General features: G+C 33.3%; 1 protein-coding gene across 3 annotated transcripts in view; it reads left to right on the top strand.

Moving 5' to 3' along the window:
- The window catches only part of MEMO1 (mediator of cell motility 1), a 116894-nt gene extending 100858 nt beyond the window's left edge, over positions 1-16036 (top strand). For all 3 annotated transcript variants that reach the window (XM_082745271.1, XM_082745272.1, XM_082745273.1), the window contains 3 exons: positions 3261-3337; positions 13912-14016; positions 15364-16036. In XM_082745271.1, coding sequence (XP_082601397.1) covers positions 3261-3337; positions 13912-14016; positions 15364-15495 — 314 coding nt within the window. In that variant the 3' untranslated portion in view covers positions 15496-16036. The remainder of the gene's footprint in view (positions 1-3260; positions 3338-13911; positions 14017-15363) is intronic.
- Positions 16037-16382: the final 346 nt, after the last annotated feature.

Below are 16382 nucleotides of genomic sequence, written 5' to 3'. Positions count from 1 at the left end.
GGGTTATTTTTCCTCTCATCTTTTGAATTTGAAAAGAACTGAGGGAAGGCACCTGAAGAAACTACTGACATACTCACTAGGGGAGTTCCAAAGCTTGTACTGCCCCTAGGGGCAGTGTCAATGGCTCTTAAAGCTAGAAAGCTCATACTTGGAGTTGAAACAGGGGCTCAAAGAATCCATTTTCCCAGTGTACCTTCTGAAAGGATAAGTTTCAGGTAAGTAATTTTCTCTTACTATGTGATATGCTTTATTCATACTTAAAAAAGTATACAAGTCCAGTTCTCCAGGTACAGAGGCACCTGTGTTTGCTCAGTTTAGATGCATAAGCTTTACTGAATGTTAGAAGTGTTATAAAACAAAATGTCTGCTTGTGAGTTAAACATGAAGTCATAATACATCAACAGTGAATATTTGATTAAAGGTGCATTTATGAACAGTGTATTGTGCTAGTGTTGTCATTTCTTTCATTTTTCATTAAATAAAATCTTGATAAACTTCTTTTTGATAATTAGATACAAACTATTTTTTGCATTCAAATTCCAAGAGGTGTGTAACTAAAGTGGTGTGTGTGTGTGTGCATGCGTGTGTGTGCACACACCTCCTACTTCCACCCCCACGGATAGGCTGGGATGATAGAAACTATTTACTTTGAAGTAGATGCTTTCTGTATGTATATTGACCAGAATGAATTACTCAGGTAATTTCTAAATGCTTGTATAATTTTAAAAAATTATTCTAAGTTGAGCTGTTTAAGTAAAATACTTTTTCAGTATAGTAGCTCTATGTAGTGTGTATTTAGCTACTTAATTGATACATTATTTAGAGCTCATAAAATATTTCTACTTGATTCTTCAGCTACAAAATGCAAACACCTAAAGAGCAGCAAGAGGTAGATAGTAAAATGTTAAACATTTCCTCATCAATTTCCTGTGCATTTTGTCATTCTTTTTAAATCATATGTTGATTTGGTATTTTGAAGTATTCAAAACATTTTATGTATTTTTTCTTACTTCAGAAGTAGTTTTAAAGTCAGGGTTACAGTGAAAATGGTCCGTATGAACATGGGAGCATTTCTAAGTATAGTTGTACTTTCCACTTGTGATTAAGGCAGCTTTGACCAACTTCAGTCATTTGAAATAGCAGCTCTGAACTTGGAAATAAGCAGAAAAGACTTGAGTAGAAATGGTTATCAGAAAGTACATGCATTTTTCTGTAGACCTGAAGAGTAGCAGTTTTCAGATTAGACAATTACATCCCAGTCACAGGGAATATTTTCAGCTAAAACGAACAGCTATCTCCTGAAGCAAGAAAAAGAGAATGTATTAGTATAAACCTGAAGTAGTTCAGGTTCAAAAAATATTCATCTTGATTGCTTCCAAGGATATTACTCTTACTACAATTGACAGTGAGTCAGAAGTTTCTTGTCTAAGGTTAATAATTTGTTTGTTTATTTCACAAAAGATTTCGGGCAACTCTGTCAAAAGACCTTTGAAATCCAAGTAGAAATTTAGTACCGGTGAATTGAATCAAGAAGTTATTGCAACAGACTTTAGATTTGACTTTGAGCCTTCCAATAGCCATCTGGCAAGTAGGAAAAAATAGGGTCCAATTATATAGTTCTCGCTATTAGGTAGGAGTAAGTGTGTACATTCTGTAAAGAAAAACAAAACTATACCTAACTCTAAATTTTGAAAGAAATGTCTGATGAGTTAATTAATATAAGGGCATTGAGTGATGAATTGTCACTGTTTAAGAATTTTTTTAGTGCAAGAATTGTAATTGATCTCATAGTTATGGTGACATGTAGTAATCCTCAATGTTGATAGAAATGGTTTTTATATTCAGAAAGCAGATAATTGTCTCAGAACCTTATTTCTTGATTCTAGGATATCATGAATTATAAGATGCAATACTGATTTAATAGCAACTCTTGAGGGAAAATAAGAACTGTTACACGAGTAATCATATGTATTAATGTGTGTGCAAAGTTAAAATGTGAAAGTTAAGAAAATACAGTATAGTCTAGAAAGATGACCATCAAAGTTGATCAAAATCAACAAGTAAAGGAAGTGTGGATAACTGTGGTGTGTGGTTTTTTCCAAAAGAGAACACCAAAAGAGTTTTGTTATTTTGCATCACTCGTCATCTATAAGATGATCATTTTTTTAAACAAGATAAACAGAGAACTTAAAAATCATAAGTATCCAGCCAAAGAAACCCATCTTCTCAGGTGTGAGGATAATAATTTTATATGTGAACTTTGCTCTAACAATGAAGCACAAGACACAGAATGTGTGCATACATGACTGGTGTACTCACATACCTTTCAAATGTATTTTGGTGAATCTTTAAAAATAGCTAAATATAAAAGTAATGAGTTCTAAGAAATATAGGCATCACAGATATACAAATGTAGATGTGTCTGAAATACAACATAGTCTGTGGAATAGCATACCACAATTATTTATAAATATTTTTAACTTCTAGTTTTTATACAATTATAATAGGGAGCCAGATTTATTACCTGAGCCTTTTGTTTTCTGTCTTCTTTTCAAGCTTCTTCCAGCTTACCCTCTGTTTCTTGGAGAAGAGCTAAACGTGAATGTTCTGTGCTTGTACTCTTACTGAGATTTTATTGTCAGAGCAGGACAATTGTATTTATCCTTTTGTGCCTCCTATTTTTAGGCACTTGTATCGATCTTTTTTCAAGTAGAGAGTTTTAAAAAAATGAGATAAATTTTTTTATTGAGGTCATAAAAATCACATAAGCCACAATATATCTCTGACCTGCACATTTTTTTTTTCTGTAATAGAGATCAAGTCTTTGCATTTATACAGCAAAAGCTAAGCTTTCATTGATTTCATTGATCTGTTACACTGAGATAGTTTCCTTAAACCAGATTTCCTTGAATCATATTCTTTGGGTTTACCTTCCATTACAGAGTGATATAATATGTTTAACAATGCTTCTAACTTTTAAGCTGTTTTGTTTCCTTAGTCTTTTGTATTGCTTGTGACTTTAAGGTTCTACAGTTTGAAGTAGTTTTTAACATCATAAAACACTGGTGATATATCATTTCTTTATTACTTCCCAAATATGCCTTTTATTTTTATGTACAAGGGCTCTTGGGAATGATTCTCTCAGAGGCTTAAGCTGTGCTTTGCCTTCCATGAGAACTGAAATTATTTGGTAAGCGCTTGCTTTCTTTTTAGCTTCTAATTTTTCCCTATTTTATTTTGTACATGATATTTGTTTCAAGGTCAAAGGTTCCGTTACAGTTACTATGATGAATCCCAGGGGGAGATTTATAGATCCATTGAACATCTAGATAAAATGGTAAGTCTTTCAGGTGTGGGGTTTTAATGCTCTAAGGTATTTTCTTTGATTTCAGATTAGTGATTCAAGACTTAATATGTTAAAATATACAGTGGACTAATAATTCTTTCCCTATCTTTTTTTAATTAAATGTGCAAAATATAATTTATAATCATATGAATATTGATTATAAAAATAATCCCTTTTCTATTAGTTGAAATTTCCTTTATCTTAATTTTATTTAATTAGTAAGACAAAGAATAATGTATAGATTTTTAGATGCTATTTGGGGGAGTGTCTCAGGTTTAGGGATGATAGGATACTAATGCCATTACTTATTTTTAAGCAGAAACAACCATAGCAAATTCTAAGTTTATTTTATTATTATATTTTTTTGCCATTTGGACTTTCTTAAATGGTGTTTTATTTTGTTGTTTAAATAGAGAATTTAAAAATATGATTGTATTCTTACCTGGCCCAGTAGTACAACAGACACTGAATCCTGCTGTCATTTTCCTTAAAATAGTATGGTAGTTGGAGTAATTGTTTTCCTATTTGAAAACTCATGCAGATCATTTTGTGTTTTTAAACTTATAAACAGAATATTAAATATAGGAGGTTTATCACTTACTGGCTTTGACTTTTGACAGATCATTTCAGTTCTCTAGTCCTCAAGTTGTCATCTTAAAGATGAGTCTTGAAATAGGTGGTCTCTAAATTGTCCTTAAATCTGTCAGACTTTAAGTCTGTGTTATGTTGAAATCAACTTTACCACTGTTTCAAAAGCTTTATGCATATGTTTTAGTACAAGACTATTTAGTCTAAAGTAGATAAAACATTTTATTGAGGAATCTGGATCTAAAACCATAGGTAGGTTATACCTTGTATATTTTATTAAAAGCCAAATGGAATGAATGCAAATTTAGTTACTCAGGAGATTTTCTTATATGTAGATTTTATCATATTTGAATTTATCTTGTTACTTAGATCTAATTATAGCCTAATGCTTTTGCCTTTGGAATTTTGTTTGGACTTAATCTACTGACTTTTCTTTTGGATTTATGATGTCACGTCAGTCATTTAATCCTTTCCTGGCTTCTAGTTCTCATCTTACTTTTCTGAGGCATAATTCTCAGTTGCATCAGAAAACTTTTCTGATTATGTCATCATTTATTTTCTTCATGTAGCAAGTGGTTAATGGGTGTCTCCTAGTGTGTCTGGTACTGTGTGAAGTACTGAAGACATTAAGAAGATAAAACATTGTCTTTCACTTAATGGAACTTTCAATGCAGTCGTTGAGCAGACTTAGAAGCTATTCCGATATGGAGCTGTAAGAGTTACTTAGGGCATATACTCTCCTTATTGTTCTGTGATGATGATATAGATGTGCCTACTTTAGGGCTTTGGCCCTTTTTGTATTTGACTGTCTGGCTTTGTGGCTTTGCTCAGCTTTACCTTCCCAGCAAGATGCATTGACTACCCAGTTTAATTTTGCATCATACACTCCACCTTCTTAGCATTCCCAACGTACCTTACTTGCTGCAGTTTTTCTTTCAACAAACTAAATATTCTACTTATTTATTATAGTTTTGTTAGTCAGGATATTTATTTTGTTCTCCAGTGTATCCAGAGTGCTTAGAATAGTAGTTAGAACATTAGTAGGTGCTCAGTAAATACTTTTCAAGTGAATGAAATAATGAATATAATCTTCCTATATACATAATTAAATTTAGTGAATACCCTAACTGTGATATGAGAAAGAAATAAGGGGAAAGTAATTTATGATAAACTAATAAATTTTTAATACTGTAAGGGCCCGAATTCTAACTATATTAGAAGACACTGTGAAGTAGATGCTTACACATTGTATCATTACTATAACGGCTATCAATCCAAACCTAAACAGTTATGTTTGTGACTCATATCACTAGGGTGCATTGCTGGGTGACTTGATTTTCCAAAATGGTGAGCAATTCCTAATAAAGTTGTAAACTAAACAAAGTTCAGCCTTCCCTTACTTTATATGAATATGGCCATTGCTTGGAAATCTGTATATTAAAACCATGTAAAACTTATTAGTATTTATATATAAAATAGAGTTAAGGATCTAGATAATTATTAGCAGGTTTTTTTTTTTTAAATTTTATTTATTTATTTGACAGAGAGAGAGAGATCACAAGTAGGCCGAGAGGCAGGCAGAGAGAGAGGGAGAAGCAGGCTCCCCACTGAGCAGAGAGCCCAATATTGTGACCTGAGCCAAAGGCAGAGGCTTAACCCACTGAGCCACCCATGCGCCCAGGTTTTTCACCTATGTAGACATGTCAAGAGTATATGGGATGAGAACAATTATTTGTGTGTGCGACTATCTTGTATTATAGGACAATCAGCATGCCTGGATACCACCCACTAGTATCTTTTAATTATTGGGACACCCCAAAAATGTACCCATAGTTTTCCATTATACCCCTACAGTAAACAGTTGATCCATGACCTTACCCTATTTAAGTTTTCTTCTCAGTATTAATTACTGTGTGACTTACTTACTGTTGATTTGTTTGGTGATAACCTCTCCTATTAGACTGTAAGCTTCATGAGATCAGGATCTTTGTCCATTTTGTATCAGCCTTTCACTGGGTACTCAATATATGCGATTGTTGAGTGGATCAGTGGATGTATGGGCTGAGGGTAGGGGTGAGAAATGAAGCTAGAGGATCTAGAACAGGCTGTTTATTCATTTTAAGGGTTCTATTTTATTTTTTTGTCAGAGAGAGAAAGAGAGCGTATGCATGTACAAGCAGTGGGAGGGAGTGGCAGGCAGAGGGGAGAAGCAGGATCTTTGCTGAGTAAGGGGCTTGATGCGGTAATCCCAGGACCCTGGGATCACGACCTGAGCTAAAGGCAAATGCTTAACTGATTGAGCCACCCAGGCGTCCCTGGTTTTTTTGGAAGATTTTATTTTTATTTATTAGAGAGAGTGTGAGCACGAGAAGGACAGAGGGAGGGGGAGACACAGGGACCAGGGAGCCCTACACGGGGCTTAATTCCAGGACCCTAAGATTGTGACTGGAACCTAGGACAGACGCTTAACTGACTGAACCACCCAGGCATTCCTAGAACAGGCTGTTTAAAGGATGTTAAATAGGAAAATGGTAAGATCAGATTGTATTTGAATAGCTCATACAGCTGCAATGTCACAGGTGGGTTGGAGGGAGGTCAAAGGAAAAATGAGTAGACCATTTTGGTAATCCAGGTGACAAATGGTAATTCAGACAGTGGATGCGATGGTGATGGTGGAAGAGAGGGACAGAGTGGATATAATCAGTATATATAAGAGACAAAGTGATGATGGGACTTGGAGATTGATTGAACTTGCTGGGAAAGAAAGAATAACTTCTAAATGTCTGGATTATGCTGCTTGTTGAGTATTGGTACTGTTCACTTAGATTTAAAGCCCAAGAAGATAGGACTGATATTTTAGGAGGTAGGGAAATCATAAATCACATTAAGGATATGTTATATTTGCTGTTGCCTGTAAGATATCCCAGTGGAGAGGGGCGCCTGGGTGGCTCAGTGGGTTAAGCCGCTGCCTTCGGCTCAGGTCATGATCTCAGGATCCTGGGATCGAGTCCCACATCGGGCTCTCTGCTCAGCAGGGAGCCTGCTTCCCTTCCTCTCTCTCTGCCCGCCTCTCTGCCTACTTGTGATCTCTCTCTGTCAAATAAATAAATAAAATCTTAAAAAAAAAAAAGATATCCAAGTGGAGATGTTAAGTTGGCATTTGGATTTTCATTTTGCCAATTATTTTTTAGTGCATTTATAGTCTTAGGCATCAGTGGAGTTAGGACAGTAAACACACACACTTATTCTTACTTACACTTACTTACAGAACTTTTATTCTAACAGGAGGAGATACATTAAAAAAAAAAAGTAAGGATACATATACATATATATCCTTACTCGTTAAAAACGAATCGCACACACACACACACACACACAGACACACACACGTATATATGTTAGTTTCCAAAAGTGATGTGTGCTGTACAGAAAACATTGAAAGGATTTTGAAATAGTAAATGATTCAAGTGATTGGTGGTTAAGTGGTTGGAGAAAGACTGCCCTGAGGAGAAACATTAAACTGAGATAGAGATAAGAAGGACCAAACCAAGCAAAGATCAGAGGAAAGAGCATTCTGGACAAAAGGACCTGCCTGTGCGAAGTCCTTAAGATAGGCAAGAGGCTGGGTGTGAAGAAAAAAAAAGGCCAGTGTTGCAGGAGTATGGTAGATAAGGATAAGAGTGGTACAAGCTGTGGCAAGAGGGATAGGCAGAGGCCGGATAATGTAGGGCGTTATATTCCAGGATAAGAAATGCATGTAAGCACAAAGAAATGATGTAGTTACATTATTTTATTTTATTTTTTAAAATATTTTATTTATTTTTGAGAGAGAGAGCACAAGGTTGGGGGGGGCAGAGGAAGAGGGAGAAGCAGACTGAGCCACCCGGGCACCCCTAGTTACATTACTTTAGAGGTCATTCAGAAGGGCTTTGCTACAGAATTGACTGTATTGGTTGTAAGTCTGGGGAAGAGGTCTGGAATAAGTTCAAGAGGTCTGGAGTTAAGTAAGTAAGGTGTAGATGGTCAGAGAGATTGTCTACTATAGTAATCCTTAACTTTGTCTTTACAATTTCAGTCACCCATGGGACTTTTTCAAAGTAGACTTGTTCATAGTGCCCCTGGAGATGTGCCTTCTGGTAGTGTGGAAAGAGTCCCAACATCTTTTTATTCCTAAATTTGCTTTGTAGGTGAATTTGCACTGTCCTGCTATGGCCCCTAATCTGTTGAGTAGAACAAATTTCCTATTTATCTCCTCTTGCTTTCTGTTCAGCTCTTTAAATCATTTGCCAACTTTAATTAGGCAGCATTTAATTTTGCACACGTAAAAATTTGTAAATCCGTGAATTAATGCTTTTAGCACAGAGAGGTGTTTTGTCTAAAATATTAGTTTACCTGGTATTCTCAAGTCACTGAACATAATAGCATCCTTTGGAACTCTTTAGAACTGTGGTCACATTTAAACACTTTAGTATTATTTTACTAATTATTCTATGCGTTATATATAAACATCCATACTTAACTATTCTTTTAGCCTTTCTTCTAATGCTATATTGATAGCTTATATTAAGAGGACTAGCTTTACTTACCTTTCTTGAGGCATATTTTTATTAGACAGATACACCTTGGTTTCTTACTTTGGGGCAGAGCAAAAAGGGTAACAATTACCCATTGGCATGATTCTCATAATTCTATAGTTATTGCTTTTTTTGGTAGCTTCTAAGTCTTTGAAATCAGAAATTTTTGCTCACAAAGGGTACACAGAACCAGTAAGTTTAATATTGACTTCTGAATCTGCATCTGATTTACCTTACTTTAGATGTCCAAAATTGGGGCATAATTTTAAAATTTTTATTTAGTCTGGAATATAATTTCTGAATATTAAGTATTTGCTTCTTGTTAACACATTTGAATTTAATATTTGATATAATATTTGACTTGGAGTCAGATTTTTGTGGTCCCTTTCTGTTTATATATAGAATTTTTAAATGGTTCATAAGTGTTCTGTTCTTTTATTAGCATGTTCTTAATTCAAGTTGTAAGTCACTTCTGGGGGTTAAAGTAGATTAAAATAATAAGATTGGATAGGTCTATACATATAGTCATGTATGTATGTTTATATATATGTGTGTTTTTATATACATATGTACACTCACTATTAAACTCTTATATACTGGGTTTTCTTAATTGATTTATATAACCAAATGGTGACTGTCCCTCTGTATATTCCTTTTCTAAAGTGCCATTTTATGTTATAAATAATTTCATTCATTTGAGAACCAGTATCTTAGTTTCTATATGCAATCTTTTCAGAGCAAATATAATTGGAAGTGTTCTCTGTATAAAGTATTAAAATATGTTATCAGTTCTGAATTGTAATTATTACACATTTTGAAAGTTTTATAGGATGAAAAATTATTTAGGTATAAAATCTTAGGTATAGTCTTTTCAAAATTAGTATGTTAATTAGTTTTAGCTCTTTTTTTTTTGTTATCAGGAAAGTCTTATTAAATAGAGTTACTAAAATAAGTAAAAGTGTTTCTAGTTTCCAAAGCAAAATAAAAATAGCTGTTCCCCTTATTATAAAATAATTATGTCTCTAGCATTTGACTATCTTGGAATCAAGTTACGTGAAAAAAAAATATGTAAAGAAAAATATATAGGAAAATAAACTGGATCTTCCAAATGTTCTAAGTGGGGAAAAAAGTGACTAGTTACAGGAGATTCTAAAAGTGTTATATTAGTATTGGCTGCTGATCATGTTTTTGCTAATTAGAACTTTGTAATTTCAGTAATTACAAAGCAGAACTTATTTTAAGACATTCATTTATGTGAACTTTTGGTATTACATACTGGAAACATTAACTGTACTTAAGTACATACATATATGTTTTATATATATATCATATAATCATTTTTTTTTCCGGGCCACTTTTGATATAGACCAATGTTTCATTATGGACATTGCCAAATTACTTATGATTTGGCAAAGAGAGTCTGAAAATGTCATTGTAGTCATCCTTACGATATGTTTTCCTTCCAAATTTATTAGTAGTCACTTCATTTAATTTGAACTTCAGCTACCATTCCTTCTTTCAACTCTTTTGAAAGTGAAATTGTTCAGATTTGTGTACTTGTACTTCTTTCTCAAACTCAAGGCAATAGTTTCTTTAGTAGTCTTTGATATAAGGTTATATAATATCATCTTTTAAGATAGCTACGAGATAGTATATTGCTTTTTAGCACTGCTATCTTTAGGGTGATTTTTTTTTCCCCATAAAATTTCTTTGACTGTAAGATTTCTCTTGATGCCTCTTACCGAAAGCAGAATATTTCCTTTTCCCACCTTGTCCACCTAAATGTACATCCATCTCTCCAACATAAATATATATCCTTACTTTAAAAAATGAGGCCTACTCACAACATAATATGGTGATTAATTAAGTGTTCATAATAAAAAGACCTATGGTTCTAGTTCTAATTTCTTAAAGTCCTCTAAAATAGTTTTGTTTCTTTTTTGTGTTTGTTACTATAGATGGAGATTACTTCTGGTGATAGTATTTAAAATTAAATTTAAATTAAATATTTTATAATGTATAAACTTTTAAAAAAATTTTTAAAAGATTTTATTTATTTATTTGAGAGAAAGAGAGAGCATAGAGGGGAAGTGAGAGGGAGAAACAGACTCCCTGCTGAACAGGAAGCCCCATTTCAGGCTTGATCCCAGGATCCTAAGATCATAACCTGAGCTGAAGGCAGACGCTTCACCAACTGAGCCGCCCAGGTGTCCCTATATATAAACTTTTTTAAAAGGGAGGATCTTTGTTGTCTTATCAGAGTTCTGAATTTGCAGCTCTATCAGTTAAAATTGCTCAGTTTAGGATTGTCACTTGGGATTTAACATTACAAGCTTTCACTTATTGCTTAAAGAGTCAGCATAATGATGGATTCCCTCTGCTCTTGTTCCCCCTCACAGTACAAAGTTAGCTTTCAATCTGAGGATTTCTTGCTGAAGCCCCTACATTTCTCAGAAACCCAAATCATGATGGATATTGGCTTTTGGTGTTTATGATATCTGCTTTTTATCTTAGATCTTCATTTTATCTTAGATCTTCACTGCTTCATATTGGATTTAAGTTCATGTGAACAGATTCTCAATATGCTAGGCCATAGGTAAGATTTTCATCACCTGGACTTCAGGTTCACTGATCAAGTATTTTAAGTAATAGAAGAGTTAACTAAGCTTAGTGGGGAAGTACTTTGTTTCTTCATCTTGAAATTTTGGCTGTTGGCAGTAGTATCAAATTAACATTTTCATCTTCTTGAAATTTTGGTAACTATGATTTAAAAGTTGTTAACATCAAGATATAAATATATACAAAAGTATATTTGCCAGTGTTCTGTATTACTTAATAGATGCCCTGTCTCTCATTATGATTATTGCTATTGTTTGTGTACTTCGTGAATTTTCCAATTGGAGAATTTCACTCTTGAGAAAAGCCTTATTTTTTCTCTGTATCCCTTCTTTATAAAACTGCATACTTGTTCACTATCTTTATTTGTCAGAAAATGGTTGTAGTGGAATAGATTCTTGCCCTAGTAGGTACATAATACACTTTAGGGGATTAAATATTTAAACTTTATCCCTTAATTTCCATCATCTCAATTTTTTCTTTACCTCATTGTCATTTAACCATTATATCTTAATTCCAAACACTTTATTTGGTAGTGTCTTCTCTACATTCATAACTTTATTTTATATCTTTCTATATGAAATTTCTTGAATTCTTTGTTTTTAACAAATTTGATCATTAGTTTTCCTGTCTTTGAATTCTTCATGTCAGCATATGAATGTGGTAAGTTTGTTCAAAATGTACTTTAAGATTTTAACATTAACATGTACCTTAGAACCTCAGTGTCACATAATGTATTAATGAGTAGAGTTCTATTTAAGGTAAGCTGTCCTAGACTTCATCCAAGAACGTTAAAAGTTCTCTTAAAATGTGTGTACCAATTATAGCTGTGAGAGTATTTAAATGATTGTTAGTATGTCTCTTATGCTGCATGAAGCAGACTAGTGAGTGAGAAAGAGCCTCAGATTAGAAATTCAGAGGCAAGCTTTTAACCTTATTTATGCCTCAGTTCCTTCATTTTTAGGGAGTTATATCTTGATTGTCCATATGTGTGGAAGAGATTTGTGTAACTCCATCGCTGCGTTACTGCTAGGTTTAGAAATATACTGTGTGATATTCTTTGAACCAGAATTATGGTACTAATTATTTATCTTAGGTTTAATTTTTAAGTTTGTTCATATTTCTCTGAATTTGCACCAAATGTCACTGGAGACTATTGACTTGGAAGCCTCCTAGTTTGCAGGGGAAAACAGTTTAGCATTAAACACTGATTGTGGACAAGTCTAGAGTGACTAATTGATGTGCAGTCAATTGAAAGTTGATTACATGCACATACCTGTCTTTTCCTGTTTGCAGGAAAGTATGATGATGTTTATGAATGACTTGAATGCTCTGAAAACAGGTTCTTTATAAAATTAAATTTTGATGCCACCACTGCAGTATTTTTATGTCACCTACTGATTACTATCATTTTTCAGATGAGTGTTCATCTGATTACTCTAGGTGCTTTTCCACTGCGGTTGTTTTAAAACACGTTGAAATATAATTTAAAAACCACACAAAATTTATCAGTTGATTCCCTAGTTAAACCACCATTTACATTTCTCTCAGAATATGTTAATCTGGTTTATAGAACACTAATGTAAAACATTTTACCTGAATAAGAAACAAGGTAAGATAATTGGTGAATGAATGCGTGAGAATCATTGATTTATTTGCTTGATTAAAATTGCTTTGTATTACTGTATTATGAACACATTATTTGAATGCATTTACAGGGTATGGAATTTAGTGTGAATAAATGTCCAAGTGATAGTGGTTGTTTTAATAGTAGTCCTAAAATATTTTGATCCTGAATTAAAATCTTAAAAATAAAGCATTCCAGTTGAAAGTATAAAGAGATTAAAAAGGTTTCTTTCTTTCTTCTTTTTTTTTAAAGATTTATTTACTTATTTGAGAGAGAGCATAAGCGAGAAGGGAGGGCGGGAAAGGGCAGAGGAAGAGGATCTCAAGCAGACTTCCTGCTGAGTGCAGAGCCCATGGCCAGGCCCATTTCCGGGACTCTGAGATCATGACCTGAGCCAAAACTAAGAGATGCTCAGCTGACTGAGCCACCCAGGCACCCCAAGAGATAAAAAGCTTTTAAGATAATTTGGCTTTCCATTATTTTGCTTACATGAATAAAGTTATTTGTTACTGGGAGACAGGCCAATACTTTATTTTAAAAAGTTCATAAAAGGCCTATTTTGCTTAAGCATTTATCTTTTATGAGCTTTAAGTTAATTAAAACTATGTTAACATTTTTCTTCGTGGTATCTTCTTTTTATCATGTGCTGATAATTCAGAATGCCTTACACACTGTTATTTAAGTGTATGTTATGGAATTAGCTAAGTTATAGTAAACTCTTAACTATTTATGCCAGTGGTAGGAGGAATATGATGGTTATGAAAAAAAACCCCGCCATATAGCAAAGTTAATTTTTGCAATAGATTTACTTTTGTAAATACATTTATAGAAGAAAAATGTAAAATTGTGACATGTTAAGGGTTGTGAGCTAATTGGTAATTGGTGATGGTGGTGTGGAAACATAGTCAGAAAAAACTAAACTGAGGACTGAAAGTTTTCTGTTAATCAAGTGTACATATTGGTTAGAGCTAACCATAATGAGATTACTTTTGATGAATGAGTTTGATATTTCACAAGGATTATTTAATATATTTTCTTTACTTCTCCTTAATTGAAAAATTATGTTTAGCTCTAAGTAACAGTTTTAAAATGTAATTAGGAAATAATAAATTGTGTACTTTTTCTTTTTCTTTCATTTTCTTTTTCTCTTCTTTTTTTAGGGTATGAGTATTATAGAACAACTAGACCCTGTATCTTTTAGCAATTACTTGAAGAAATACCATAATACTATATGTGGAAGACATCCCATTGGGGTGTTATTAAATGTGAGTATCCTTAGGAAGTCTTGATTTCTAGCATTTGATTCTATGATGTTTCAAAATGTCTTAATTGTTATCATCTGTGATACCTTATTGATGAATATTGCTTTTAGGTAACTTTTTTTTTTTCCTAGTATCTTTAAGATAATTTAGCTTTCTGTTATTTTGCTTACATGAATAAAGTTATTTGTTACTGGGAGATAGGCCAGTACTTTCTTTTAAATACAGAAAAATTATTTAGAATAGAAACCTACTTTTTCTCTTGACTCACAGCCAGTTCCAGTATGTTCTTTACAAATATAAATCAAAGTAACCTCTGGTAATAAGTAACCTTATTAATTTTTTTGTTTTATTTAATGTTCTAGACTTTATTAAAAATAAATGGAAAATTCTGTTCTTGAACTTCAGATATTCATAATTTAGTAACATGAGACAGATTGTGGGTGATGTTTTTCTCTTTACAACAAAAACAGTATTTCATGTAAATAATAGTAAGAGGCAGAAGTTTTGGGCAGCTGGATTTTTGAAAGAGAATAATAATATTCATTTTTCCTGTAATAAATAAAACAGTATGGCTTTCCTAAAAGAAAATGTGAGACTTTTTCATAGAGAAGAAAGTGTGTGTATATTCAGGAATGGGAGGAGGAAGCAATAATGCCTTCATTGTTTGGGGAGGCAGAGAAATAATGGAGAAGGTAATGTTAGTCTAGAATAGAACCTACCCTACAGTGTTAGTTCAGTAACACTAATTTGAAAGATAGTACATTGTGGATTTTTAGGAATGATTTCTTTTAAGCAGTATTGACTGGAAGTAAAGTCTGTTCAGGGCTTAATCTAATTCTTGAAATTTAACCTAGGTAAGCTACACTAATTTCCTAAATTGGAAATTTAGATTGGATCAAATAAAATTTTAATAAAATATCTACAATTAAAGTGAAAATTGTGGTTTACCCCTTAGATCTGGAAATTAATTTATATATATATTTCACATTTAGACAAAGTTAGACAAAGAAGATACCAGGATTTCATGACAGAAGTGGCTATGATTTGGTTTAGAGAAAAGAGAGAAAGGTCCATGTTTCTTGAAGTGGCTTTGTTAAATATAACAAGGGTAGGGTGGGAGATGACTGATATTTATCAAGAAGTCAGATTAGGGGAAATTCTTTGAGAGAACGAAGTAAGGAACTCCTTTTTCCTGTTTAATAATGTGCGAAAAGAAGCTCAAGAAACAAATCAAGAGCAGAGTAAAAAATCTAGGCTTCAGCTGTGAAGTGGGCAGAGTTAAGACACCAACACAGAGGTATTTACTTTTTATATGAGGACTGTCGTAACCAGTTTTTTTTCCTCCCCTAGGCTATCACAGAGCTCCAGAAGAATGGAATGAATATGAGCTTTTCCTTTTTGAATTATGCCCAGTCAAGCCAGTGTAGAAACTGGCAAGACAGCTCAGTGAGTTATGCAGCAGGAGCACTCACGGTCCACTGAAGCTCTGAATCCTCAGGGATGCCACCTGCACATACTCATTCTCTGTCCGGGGTCCCCGCCTAGCCCTTACCAAGATACTGGTCCTGGTTTGGGGGGATTCTGAAACCTCAAACTAATAGAACTTTCTTCTCTTCTTTTCTAGTAGGTGTAGTCCTTCCTTAATTTCAACTCATTAAAAAATGCTTTATAGTTTAGGGCAGTGGAAGGAAGGCTGGCATCAAAATATTTTGATCAAAAAGGATGGCAATGTAAAGGCCCAGTTGTGGCAGACAGTTTGTTGAAAGTAACTTGTAAAGCATTTACCATATCCTAAATTTGCACTCTTTGCAGACTTGTGCACATATATTCCGCTTTCAGAATAGTTTTGCAAATTGTACACAAACAAACAAAAAAAGGGTGGAAGCTTTTTAATAAAGAAATTGCATTTATAAATGATCTGTATTAGAATATAATAAATCTCCAGTTATAGTCAATTACTACCCGTGTTGTACAACAGATACCTTCTATTTTAGTTGCTAATAAAGGGCTACACAACTCAAAATAGTCTGATTTAAACTTATTGCTCTGTGGTACCTACGAAAATTGTTTTTTTTATTAATTCCATCTCAGAATTTTTATGTTAAAAGTGGTAAACTTCAGCTCATGTAAAAACTATGTTAGGATGTATTTTATATTTTACATATTTATGTGATTTTTTTATCACAGACATTAGAATCGTATTTTGAAGTTAGCTTTTAAAATTACATACAGTTTGGCTTTTTGTGTGTGACATCACTTTGTGTCATTACTATATTATATATAGAATATAAATTCAAGATTGGTAAAAGAACAGATATAGTCCTTTCCTTCAAAGATCGTGTTTGATAGGCAGTAGTCTGCAAATGAGG

Source organism: Mustela nivalis, assembly GCF_964662115.1.
Source record: "Mustela nivalis genome assembly, chromosome: 8".
Classification (NCBI taxonomy): domain Eukaryota; kingdom Metazoa; phylum Chordata; class Mammalia; order Carnivora; family Mustelidae; genus Mustela; species Mustela nivalis.
This window is presented reverse-complemented; position numbering and strand designations above follow the sequence as displayed.